The following is a 13780-nucleotide window of genomic DNA, read 5'->3' as shown; positions in this document are numbered from 1 at the left end:
AAAAACTAAGGCTGGGATTTAATTTGAGAAAGGCGTAAGGTTTCCAGCATGTGTGCAGTATTCAAATTGTGACCTATATTATCGTTTTGTATTTGTGGCCAGTACACTTAATATTTTTTACCTTATTTAAAATTAATTTTATAAAACTTCTAACTTTTAACTTAATTATATTTCTTTTTGTAATGACTATGAATAATGGATTTAATCGTCTTATAACATCTGTGGTTTGCCGGACACCATCTTTAGAATTTTTAAAAATAGCAAATCACGAGCCTTTTTACTAGGTAGTATATAATGCAGTCTATTTAAATATAAATAAAGCGTCACCAAATATGAAAATTCAGAATTATTCAATTAATTATATAAAGAAATGTTACCTACTCATAAAGCGCCTTTACATATGGCGTGTCACTCTTTTGGAGGGCTCCAACATACTTTCCCATGGCGGTCTCTTTCATGAAAGAATTCAAATAAATTAATATGTTAGAAGATCAATGAACACTGCTGTAATCAATTGTCACATAATTGTTCGTATATAAAAAAATTCAGTTGGCAACTAACTAACGATGAAGCGGGACAAAACTTGATATGATGGTGTACCATAAAATAACATAAAATGAGGAGACCGAGAAACTTCGGAGAGGTATAAGGGATATTTAGAAGGGTTGTATATGAATTAACAAAAAAGGGTCACATTACAGAAGTCGATACAAGATGCGATAAAATATGGTCACGTGACATAAGATTCTGTGGCAACAAATCCCATTCTTCTACCAGAGCAGACCTTAGCTCACCAAGTGACCGAGGAGTTGGCTGTCGGCGTTCAATGCGACGCCCAAGGGCGTCCCACATATGTTAATTCGAATTTAAATCTGCTAATCGTGTTGGCCATGGCAGTCGTTGGATATCTTCAGTTTCAAGATCCGAAACAAGAACTCCGGCGTACTTGGCAGGAACTTGTTTCCCTCTGGCAAATCCGTTGGGATGATTCCACCAAAGGCATTACTACCAAGCTATTTATACCAAGTGTCTCCTACCTGTTTGCTCCCTGCCTCCCGGCTGCTAAGACTCCAGGGCCGGCAAACAACAACCATCACAACACACACATATACTTACACACACACACTTACACACATTTGCCGGCTATAAATAACCTACAGATGCTACAGCGGTATATAGGGGAAACCCTGGAGGCCGCAATCAATACAAGAATACCTTGTCCCTTGTCTCCTACCTCAACAAACAAAGACTTGGCTGGTTCTTCCATAATTTATCCACTACCTTTCTTCTGACAGGATATGGGTCATTCAAAAAGCGATCTTTATTCCGCCCCAAACGAGAACCACTTCACCGTAGTATCCCTTTCTCTAATTTTGGGGAGATGGTACCACATTCCTCGTTGTTTCCAGATGAAATAACGTCTAGAATCTTTTTGTATGCTAAAATAGGACTCATCAGAAAACAGAACTGTACCCCGTTTGTCAGGGCTCCAAATCACATGTTCATGGCACCAGTTTCGACGAGGCTCTGCAGTGATTTGGAGTTAACGGGATATAAACCACTGGCTTCCTTGCGTAGAATCTCCTTGAATTGAACTTTTTTAACACAGTTCGGTTGGAAATGTTTTCCCTGGCCACAGCAACCTCAAGAGACTGTTGATGACAGGACATCGTAGAATTCCGTCTTGCTGTTAAAGCCAAATAGCGGTCTGTTTGGTTGACTTGGCCCTCGGACGACCTTGGTCAATTCTTCTTGTAATGGTTCCTGTCTCCTAAAACCACTCCCATATTGCCGAGACTACACTGCGTGATACATTAAGCCAACGTGTCCCTCCTCCCGCGACTGCCCAGCTTCAAGTCGTCCAACAGTCCGCCATCTCAAAGGAACATCTTCTAAACGACGATGACTTGCCATCCTGAGTACTGGAGATGTGGCTATCCACTGAGCAAGTCAAAAATCGGGACTGAAGTGATTTAGTCGCAACCCGTGTTTTTATAGGCTTGAATAATTTGAATAATGTGCAGCTCTCTAAGGTGGTAGCTCGATTTCTATTGGATACTAAGAATTTGCTTGACAGAATGCCTATTATATCAAATATTCACCTTCGGCGACACTGTTCACAGTAAAATATTCATAAAAAACATTTTGTTCTGTTAATTTTTTCGAGCAGTGTATATACTCTGAAATTACGATATGGTAGCACTATTCTGAATTGTCAGAATATAGCTTTCTGTCTGTTAATACTTCAATTTGTTCTTCAGCGTTTAGTCATAAAACTGACAAAGTTTTCCGATAAATATCATTTTGGAAACCGAAAACGGGGCTAATCGTCCCGCTCGGTATACTGTATTTCTGATTGTCTATACGTGTGTACACACATGAAAATAGTATTGAAATGCAAGACCAAGTTGTCAGGAACGTCGTCCTCCCCACACTGCTAAGAATAGACCTAATTTCGAATCCCGTCAATGACGGGAGAAATTTTTATGGGTCTTTATTTACAATGTGGCTGTGTTAGTCAGTCTCAGGCGAGAGTAGCATGGTTTTTTCTACCTCGGAAACTGGGGTTGTTTTGTCCAGCATAAAACACAAAATCGGCGTCAGAACACACGCAATTTACAGACAATATACACGGAGCAATATAGCCTTAGTCGCTGATGCTCCTATAAACCTTACTACAACAACAGAGACAACTCGTCGCGGCTTGCCTCACAAGTCTTTTCTACAAACTTTGCATGATTTTGGTTATGTTCACAGGATTTTCCGACTAATAATCGAGACTGTTTGGCGTCGCTCATCAGAGGTGATACCAGAAGTTACAAGTGTCTAACTATTATATTTAGGCCACCCGAATAATTAAATTCATCTGCCGTGCTGTGTTTTATGTATGTTAATTGCGTGTGTTCTATGGTCGATTTGTCTGTTTGCTGGACGAAAAACCCCAGTTTATGGGGAAAATACCTTGCTATCTACGCTTGAGACCGACTAACTTAGCCACGAAGTGTAAAAACGCCCATCAAAGTTCCTCGCGTCAAGTTACAAGTGTCTATTTAAAAACAAATTTTAGTTTTGTTACTTAACTTTGCAGTATGTTCTACGCAATGCCATCGTGGTTAGTACAGTTGGTAGAATCGCCGTCTTCCTCACACCGGATGGGAAAGATCTGAGTTCGAGTCCTGTCGAAGATGACGTGAGGAATTTTTATGGGCTTTTTCACAACGTGGCTGAGTTCGTAGGTCTTAGACGATAATAGCATGGTTTGTTTCCTCCTGAAAACTCAAATTTTTCTTCCAACACATAGATAATCGACCACAGAACATAGGCAATTTACAGACAGTATATATGGAATAACATGGCCTTATTCGCTGATGCTCCTAAAAGCCTATTACTACAACCTGTTTAAAGTATGTGCAATAGGACTTAATACTCCTAGTTCAGCTATTATAAAATTGTTGGAATATTATAAAAGATGGACTCAGCTGAAATTCTCCTTTCGTAATACTTCCAGCTTTTCCTGCGATTTTTCTGTATCTCAAAAACATTGATGTCTTTCGAGCTTCCGTTAGAACTTTGGAAACAAAATGACAAAATGATGCTATCAACATCTTTGCAGATGCATCTGTAAAGGCATGTTGATATGCCATGGATTGTTAAACGGAACTCACCAGAAAACAACCTATGCAACGAGGGGTGTACCTCAAGGTGGGGTGATGTCGACAACCCTCTTTGCAATCCTACTTGAACCATTCCTCGCAAAAAATCCAAATTTTAGTTCCTTTGCTGATGATCTAAAATTCTTTATCAATTCAAAAGACCCCAAACAGATACAAAAATTAATAATGAAACCTCCAAGCAAATTCAACAGTTAATTGACTTTTTACAGCGAGCTGGACTCCAACTCAACAATGCCAAGTCAGCCCACATCACAATCACAAAGAGGAAGGTCAAGAATGACATTCGAGTAACGGTTATTGGTGAGTCAGTCCCCAAAGTCTCATCTCATACTGACCTGGGACTAACGTGGGATGAAGACTTAAATTTCAAGGAACACTTCCTAAAGGCAAAGAAGAAGACCTATGTTGCTTTCTGGGCTATCCGCCAGGAGCTCGCAGGCTGTCACAACACCAGACTGATTGGACAATACATTAATAGATGTCTCACACCCATACCACTATATGCCTCAGAAATCTGGTCCTCTGCATCTACCTCTCGATGTAATAAATTTCTATCAATGGAGTATTGGATTCTGCGGTGGCTGAATCGTCTGGGAGGGAACCCCTTCACCATCTCGAAATCCATTCTCCAAGTCAACCTAGGCATGACCTCCTGGAAGCTCATTGTCCTAAAAAAAAATCTGTCAACGCTTACCAAGCTGCTAACTCGCCATATTGATGCCCCATCAATAGGAGATATCGTTGCACTGAAAAGAGGAAGAAATAAAAGCCATCACCCACTTAGGATGAAACTATCAAACTTGGACTCCCTAAAAGGAATGTTCCCATGTAACACCATTGAACACTTCAACACCTTCTCCATTGATCCGGTAAAGTTTGAAGTCAATAAAAATTACAGAAATCAAATTATAGACCAAATCTGGACTAAATCACCAGGATTGCTGTAAAAATTGAGTAGTTTTTATTAGAAATTTGATGATATGAACAATTAAATGCAATAATGTAATGAATATAAATAAATCTGTATGTTAGTTGCTGATTAAGAAGTCAACCTATGTATTTAACTCTTCAATTATCAAGATCCATGTTATTTCAAAGTGAATACAATTAACCAAATGTATATATCTATTTAATAGTTATTATTATACAATAATTGTATTGTAAAGATCTGAAAATTTGTACAAAAGTGTATAATGTATATTTTAAAATTTCTGTACACCCTCCTAGCCCACTTGCTGTACCGGGGGTGAACCTTGTGTTAATAAACTGATAGTAAGTAAGTAAGTAAGTAAAGCTGTTTTACCAAACTTCAAGATATGATGCAAATTCTGTGTTCTTTTAATCCGGTAATTTGAGAAATTCTCAGAACGCGTTGTGTACACGTTTCGCTAAAAAGTTTCACATACTTGAATAATTCAACATGTAATGGTGTACTACGAGGGGAAAATGTCATGTCCTTGTAGTAAGGTTTTAGGAGCATTAACATCTAAGGCCATATTGCTCCGTGTGTATTGGCTTTAAATTGCGTGTGTTCTGAGGTTGATTTTCTGTTTGCTGGATGAAAATCCCAGTTCCAGGATTAAAAAAACATGCTACCCTCGCCTGAGACCGACTTACTCAGCCACGTTGTGAAAAGGGCCCATAAAAATTTCTGACGTCATCGACTGGACTCAGGTATTAGCCACCCGGTGTAGGAAGGACGGCAATGCTACCAGCTGTGCTACCACGAGGGCAAGAAATGTCATAGAACGCGTAGAGAATTCAGTGTTAGGTGTGTAATAAGCGCCAAAACAACTAATGCTATGAGATGTTGGTATGGTGTGTCTACAGTTGCATTCTTTTTTCCTGCAGTTGTTCGTTTGCTGTTCATTGGAAGAAATCCCGAGTTTCCGGGAAACAAAACCATGCAGTCCTCGCCTAAAACTAATGACTCAGCCACGTTGTGAAAAGGCCCATAACATTTCTCGAGCTATTGACGGGATTTGAACTCAAGCCTTTTCAATTCGTTTCGGGTGGATGATGATTATAACTACTGTATCACTCAGGGTGGACAGGTGAGGATTCGAAGAAAGGAAGGCGCAGGCTATAAGGCCCTGAAGGGAATTTGTAAAATAAACACGGACGGGTATGATTTGATTGGTAAGAGAGACAAGAACCAGTGTGGGGGGGAGGGGAATTATCGGAAGTAACACACTTCCTTTCAGCGTCCTCAGTTTCTTGTTTTACTGTTGACAGCATTGCTGTTAGTGTTTCATATTAGTAAGGCCAAATTATGCAAGGAATTAGACTTTTACTGTGTATGTCAAAAAATAATAATAACACAAAAATTAAATTAAACACAACGTTCATAGTACGGTGTTTCCATTCCCACACGGTAACCAACTAATTCTGCTTTTAATTTAGCCAGATTTATTGCATCTGCCACGTTGGAAGGAATGTTACTACTGCAGTGATCGACAGCTTACTCTCCATACGAAGAAGGATCCCAAGCTCAGGGATCCCATCTTCATGGGATCACTGATATTTTATATTTGTGACCCTTTCTTCTTGTCCCTTCTACGAAGGAGAATAGACCTTTCTCATTCATTTCCCTCAAGTCCTGGTGTGTTCTATGGTCAATTTCATGTGTGCTGGACGAAAAATCCGAGTTTCCAGGAGAAAAAACCATGCTACCCTCACCTAAGGCCGTCTAACTCAGTCGCGTTGTGAAGAGGTCCTATAAGAATTACTCCTTCTCGACGAGACTCGAACTTGGATCTTTTCCACCCGGTGTGGCGATGATAGCAATTTTACGAACTGTGCTACCCACTAGAGCTCCATCTTGATTGGCCTCAAAATTCGCCTGACCTTAATCCAATTAAACACCTGTGGGATGTTTTGGAACAGTAAGTGAGGTAAGTGAGGACACGGAACCGTCATCTATTCCGACACTGTGGAAAGCCAATTGGCCATGATGGATAATATTATTGCCTTGCAGGCAGCGTAGACGTCTTCGGACATCTAGTGTAGTCAATGTATAGCCGAATAGTAGCTATTATCCGTGCTCACGGTGCCCAATACGGTATTAGGTAGGTTTCTACTCGATTCAGTGATCACTGAGTGTACATGGTTTATATACCTGGAGATAAATAAAGCTCAAGTTACACTAAAGTGAAATAAGTCGAAAATAAGTGGGAGCGGGGGAAAGATTACCGCACATTACGGCCGAAGAATTATGACCTTCAACAGCTGATTTAGGGATTGTTTAGATGGACTGGACTACACCTACAACTACTCGTAGATTGGCAGCTGCTACCTCAGGATTTAGTTGTCCACATTCATCAGATTCGCGCAGAGCGGTGCATTACTTTCATTCCTTGTAGTGTTATGTTACTTGAGTGTGGTAGACTCATTATCATATTTCAACTATTATCATGTTTAATAATTTTCTCAGTATACATGATGCATCTTCGAAGTACATGAGGCCCTGTTGGGTAGTATATTAGATATAATCACCGTCCTCCACGTAGAGTAGAAAATGCCTGGCTTCGAATCCCATCAATGATGCATAAAAGTTTTATTTATTTATATTTTTTGTTCACAACTTGGCTGAGTTAGTCAGTCTCAGCGAGAATTATATAGTTTATTTCTCTCGAAAACTCGGTTTTTTTCCCCAGAAAAATAGAAAATCGACTACAGAATCCGTAATTTACAGACACAGTATGTTAACACATAGATGCTGCAGAACAACATCAACCGATGCATTGCTAGTGATCTCAGGTTGTATTCCATTTGACCTCTATGTGGTATACCGAGGCATTATTTCTAACTTAAAGAAAGGTTTGGCAACTCAAATCCACGGACATTTGGCCGGAGAAAATTAATCTTTGAACAAAATTCACTGAGAAGTGGACATACAGATGGCATTCCAGTGAAATAGGACTCGCTACCAGGGAATTCATTGAGGATGCAACATTTGCTGTAAATAAAAAAGTTATGGAATGGTTTTACCCCTCAATGACAACGTCATATTTAATTACTTGACATGATTCACTGCGGGATAAATTGTGTAAATTTGGACTTGAACCTGACCCTTTGACCCTTTGTGTTTTTGTGGGGCAGTAGAAGATTGGAGGCCTGTTCTGCTTTATTGCCCTGCTTATGACGACTTCAGACAAGAACTATTTAACAGCAGTCAGCCCATTAGGACTGACAACTTCAATATTTTAATTCAAGATGCCAAGAACTTTGCAGCATTCCAATCTTTTTCTGACAAGATATTTAAAAGAAGACTCACGTTGTTTACTAATGCTAGAAGTGGACAGTCTACTGTCCACTTCTAGGATGCTGTTATCTAGTGCTGCTGTTGATGCAGCAGCACTAGATAACAGAACCAGGCACAGCGTTTCATGCTTAGGAATGGCTAGGCAATGAATGATCGGGCGTTGATCGCAGTAGACAGTGTTACATTTTTCAACACAGATTTTCCAAGGTGGAATTTGACTAAAGGTCTAGGTGCCACGCAAAACTAGTACATACGCAGACATACATAGTTAGTATATCTTTTATTGCCTTTTATATCTTGCAAGTGAAGCTGTATAATTAAAAGAGTTTCTTACACAAAATGCGATGATTTGCTGCACATTCCATTTCGAAATGAGGAAACAGAAATACTGTCAGAGATGAAATACGTCAAGATTTATAACGACAATGAAGAGCTCATATTAAATCGTAAATTCTATGAATTGGACTTGGACCTTCGCAAAACGATTGAAATATGTAAGACGATGCGTCAAGACAACGACGACGGTGACTCTGACGAAGCATGCAGCAATGACCTGCATATCCTTGTAACGCGATTGCGAGAAGACCCCTTTCGAAACTTTTACAATTATCCAAACAGCGAGATGAATGAGGATCTAAAGCTCGCCACGCTCAACTGACTCAGCCCGCAAAGAAACGCGAAAACTTGATGACCAACGAGGACTTCTGCAACTTAATGAGAATGGCCAATGCCAAGCAAAAAATTCTACTCATACATGTATTTTGGAATCTGTTATCTCCCAATCGCGAACCGATTCAAATATTCTTGACCGGCCAAGCTGATTGTAGAAAAAAGTTTATGTTTCGCCTCTTGATGGAAATATACAACCGCTTCAGTAATACAGACGGGTACTGTAACGCCTACATTATATGCACTTCAACTGGTAAGGCTGAAGCGCATGTAATGTAGTGATCTTGGATGTGCTCAGAGCTGTTTATGTCATCTCTGAGCACATCAAAGATCACCGCCCTCAAGATATCCATTTCTCTGGTTACCAAAAGGTTTCTGCCACGGGTGGCAATGGTTAGCCCAAAGCCACCTAAGTAGTATGCCCCGAATCATAAACGTTTTTCCGCAACCAGCTGATTTATGCCAGCTCTGAGCACATCAAAGATCCCTCCCATAATCCTTTCCGCGATCTTTTCTCCCGACTCCGTTTTTCTTTGTTATGAAACGGAAATTACGCCGAAGACGTCATTTCCGCATCGTAAAATCATGACAAATTGATTTTACTTTTGTCCGAAATTTAGTAGGTGCCGCCAGAGATGTTTACGCATCAAAAATGGAATCTGACCTTAAAACTAATTTAATTCCTATTTCTGTACTATTTCTGCTTACTTACCACAAAGAATGTCCAAGGAACAAAGAGTAATATAGGGTACCATGTTAAAGCAATCCTTTCCCACTTCCTTCTTTAGCTGCACTGCCAGGTACATGGCTTGCTCCTCTACGACAGGAAGAAAGTCTTCTAAAATTCGGAAATGGAAGGCAGGAGTGAGCAACTTCCTTCTTTTCCTCCACTTGGCCCCAGAACTACAAAGGATAACAACATGCGAAGTACTGATATCCATGGTAAAACATTATATCAGAAACGCACGGCCATATTTGATGTTTGTCACTTCAGTCATTTAATATTTAGACTAAGTTCGAATTGTAATTTGATCATAAAGATAATTATTTATAAAACATTAGAGAAACCTCCCAGTATCCTCGTGCAAAAAAAAAAAAGCGATATCATGGCCACCAACATCAATGAAGGTTATCAAAGTTATAAATTTTATTTAAACTTTATATTGGCATATCTCCTTCAGCTATCGCCATTATTTCATATAGGTTTAATACTGTTAACCTGTGACACGTGGGGCCGCACAATAAATCTCTGAGGATCGTATACGCTGGCTGTCAGTTTCACGTGCCTGCAGTGTATAAGAATTAATGGAATTTATTAGAATAACCAGAAATGAGAATTTTAAGAAAAATAAATGAAGAAATTCATTTATTTTTTCTATATTTTTCTATATTCCGCATTATAAATGAAGAAATGATAAAAAATCCTTCGGTAACTAACAGCCATTCGAAAAGAAACTTGAGATAGCAGGCCAAATCGTGAGTAGCACAGTTGAGATAATTTGCGCTAACTTATATGTCTATAGACTGAGGTTAAAGCAAAACATGCGTCCTAGGTTGCAAAACACTTCTGTTTAACCCGAAGTTGATTACATAGTCTGTATTTACATTTTGTATTTGTTTACATGATTAGGAACAGTACATGATCTGACTATACCTTCTTTTTAACCTCATCATCATCATCAGTAATTCAGTCTTGTGACTGGTCAGTTCCTCTGATGAGCTGTCGCCATCTTTGTCTCTCCTGTGCCGTTTGTTATAGTTCCTCAAAGTTTTGAAGTCCTGCTTCATCGAGCAACGTCTTGATGGTCTTTTTTTGTCTATTACTAGGGCGTTATCACTCCACAGTCCCCCTCCATTGCATCCAGAAGCAATCCACCATTTCGAATCACGTGGCCCACCCATTTTAGTCTAGTTGATATTATTGTACCTAGAATTTTCCTAGATATTATTTTTGTTATGAAGCTAAGTATTCGATAAACATAGCCAAAGTTCTGGTCTACTTTTCTATCCTTCTGGGTTAAATTTTCTCGGTTCCCATGCTTCAAATTATGGATAATTTCCTTTTATTAAAGACATGTCTTCATCTTGTTTCTCTGATCTCAGTTTCAAATTGTACATTATTATTACGTGCATGTTAGAAGGCTGCCGTAGCCGGTGGTCAGGCGCTAGAATACTTAAGTACACATACTTTGAGTGACTGTTGGGCTATTTCGTCTATTCTCCCTATCTTGTGAACTCTTCAGACAGTGTGGTAGTCCTGGATTATAAAAAAACATAAGTTTATTTATTTTATTTATGTTATCGAACAGGTGATTTTAGTGTCCTACTTTTTCCAAGTATAAACTATTGTTTATACTACAGGACAACCACATAGATCAGAGGAGCTTTCAGGTAGTTTCCCTCTGCCACCACACCCACCACACAGAAAGTATTCCCATTGCTGTGGATTAGAATCATGGTTAATTCGCTACTAATGTACTGCTGTACATTCTTGTTGGCTATGTTAATGGATATATTCTTTGTAATAGAGACCTGCATTATATGACAATATAATGTCACACCTCCTTTGAATAGTTTAGCCCTTTGCTTTTCTAATTCTGTTCCAGCTGCCTTATCATTTACGTTCATGCCTTTCATATCCTAATTTTAACTGTCTCCAGTATGCTAGAGGATAATGTAAATTTGTTATTTCACATAATGTCTTTTTTCCCCCTCTAATGATGTCAGATACCCTATTATGTTCATTTTATTAATTTTCATATAAAAATTAAGAAAATAATTACTGATCATCGGCAGCTTATTTTTTTTTAATTCAAACTCGTAAAACCTAGGGCCGATCCTGGTCCTAGATTCAGGTCCAGACCGATCTTTGTCCTGAACCAAGCCGATCGTGGTCTTATTCTTACATGATGTTTTCATTTCAATCTGCCATAATGAATCAATTTGAATTAGAGTTTATTATTCACCTTGTTTAAACATTCGTAAAATAGATTACATTAGTTTCGCCTTGTTTATATAATCAATTCGAATTAGCACTGGAAATCCCTTTCACTAACGTGAATATTCGAAAAGACAACATCAGTTTAACCACAAGAAGAATTTATCGTGGTTCCATACAGCAGCCACTTGTATCGAGAGGATCTCTCTCTCTCTCTGTACACGTAAATCGTTGATTAAATAATAAAACAAACTCATTTGCATTTGTGATCTTCCCAGCACACTTACCTCGTAATGAGCCCTTCTTTGAACCAAGGATTCAGGAAGTCATAGATAAAGGTTTTTTCCAGTATAAAGCTACTACTCAGGATAACCTAATCAAAGAGAACAAAGAGACTTTCTCGTCAGGGAGTTAACTCCTGAATTAATAAAGAAAATGAAGAAATCTTCAGGTTAATTTCGCAACTAATAATCCTTAGTACTGTACGAATTATCTTTATCAGAAATTCGTGTTCCTTCATAAAGAAATTAATTACGAAGTGAAGAATTAATAACGCGAAAACGATATTCGATTTGAGCGTTTGTTAACAATAATTCAAAACAATTAACTGCATATGTTTCAGCTCTTAATTTTGTACCGATCTCATTTAAATAATTATTTTATTTTAATGAAATAATCTTTCAACTTACATAAGTGAAGCTGTCGCAACTACACGAGCTAATCGAACATTATGCTGTCCAGGCTATTAGATTACTCCACGTCTTAAATTAGATTAGTCATCCCTTTATTATTGAGCTAGTTAAATCTGCTCGGTATTAGTAAAAGTTTAGCTTGTCCTGCAATTAGAAATCAGTTATTTCACCAGAAATAGCGCCTTCGATATGTTATTCCACAAATTTCACGCCCAATGCAGTTGATTGATTAAGTTAAATATTCCACAACAGGTCGATATGCAGATCACGTCTACTTATTAAACAGTAGGCTGTAGCTAATACCATTATTGAAGCATCGCTAATAGCTTATTAAATTTGGTCATTTCTGCATGCAACCCATTTTCCAGTGATGTATGCAGCCCACACAGTTATGCCAGATAGTTCTCTTGTAACTAATCTCTTTCAGTTGAGTAGACCTGTTGTAGAATTAAATACACTACATATTAACTTACGTATTAATATATTAAATAATTCGTAGTTCTTTATCCAGTTATTAATAGTTAATTAAACGAAAACATTGTTTTATACACTTTCGTAGCACTTGTAGTTATGAACAAAATATTGAAATAAGTTATAAATTTATTTGTTTATATAATAAACATCTATTAAGAAATTGATCTATGATGACCCACCTTTACCCGTCATGACCGCTTCACTGCTTCCTGGAAAACTTTCTTCTAATTTCTGGGAGAAAGTCAGTGGTATTGTGCTTCATTCCTTCTTTAAGCATTGTTGAGCTCGACTGACCAAAAAGGCTATCATAGGCTTGCTGAATTCCGCGTTCCAGTTCATTCCAGTGATGTTCAAATGGTTTGGCAGCGGAGTTTTGTGCCTCGACACTCCAATTCCGATGATAGTTCTTCAGATTATGCGTTCACATTCCTTGCTGTGACCTAGAGCATAATTGTACTGGAAGGTGTAGAGACTTTTTCCATAAATTTGTTATCAAAAGTTTGTGGGGTGTAGTTCTTTTCTGAAAATGTATGTATTTGTCGTGGAAACATGTACAGGTTGACCTGTGTCACTCGTAATTCCAAACACAGATTCTGTACAGCGGGATTTTTAAACCGGTATTCCACCAGGATCGCCAAAGAGTTCCGCGAAATGTTCCACCAAAATTGAGCTCTTTTCTACAGCACTTTAAAATAAAAAGAATATAGTCTTTCGTAGTTCTATAATAAAACGAATTCTCGTGATGTAATTACAATAATTTGTGAATTATTTAGTCTCTGGTCATGAACTGTTTTTGTACTGAAAGTGAATGACTTGAATTATTTAGTCTCTGGTCAGCCGGACAAGTCCCGTTACTCAAAATAGTTGAAAAACACTATTCCAGGATATGATGGTAATATGAAGTAACTGGTTGTTTCTGGGCATATCACCTAATATAGACTTACATTTCTTCAGGGCTTTGCCAGTTTTCGACTTAGGAATTTTGAACTCCTGTCCCCAAATGAGTCCAGCTATCATCCTTCTCCTCCTGAAACTCTTTCAGTATGTTTATAATTCGGTGTAGCTTTGC

General features: G+C 38.4%; 1 protein-coding gene across 1 annotated transcript in view; it reads right to left on the bottom strand.

Annotated features, from left to right (window-relative positions):
• The window catches only part of LOC150081688 (cytochrome P450 4c3-like), a 101690-nt gene that overhangs the window by 29043 nt on the left and 58867 nt on the right, over window positions 1–13780 (bottom strand). Inside the window, exons 3-5 of the mRNA XM_090378808.1 lie at window positions 11833–11918; window positions 9320–9510; window positions 382–451 (exon numbers count right to left, since the gene is read on the bottom strand). Of these exons, the coding sequence (XP_090234934.1) occupies window positions 382–451; window positions 9320–9510; window positions 11833–11918 (347 nt within the window). The remainder of the gene's footprint in view (window positions 1–381; window positions 452–9319; window positions 9511–11832; window positions 11919–13780) is intronic.

Source organism: Mastigoproctus giganteus, chromosome 8, assembly GCF_048544385.1.
Source record: "Mastigoproctus giganteus isolate SK-2022 chromosome 8, ASM4854438v1, whole genome shotgun sequence".
NCBI lineage: Eukaryota > Metazoa > Arthropoda > Arachnida > Uropygi > Thelyphonidae > Mastigoproctus > Mastigoproctus giganteus.
Note: the sequence above shows the minus strand (reverse complement) of the source record. Positions and strands in the feature narration are given on the sequence as shown.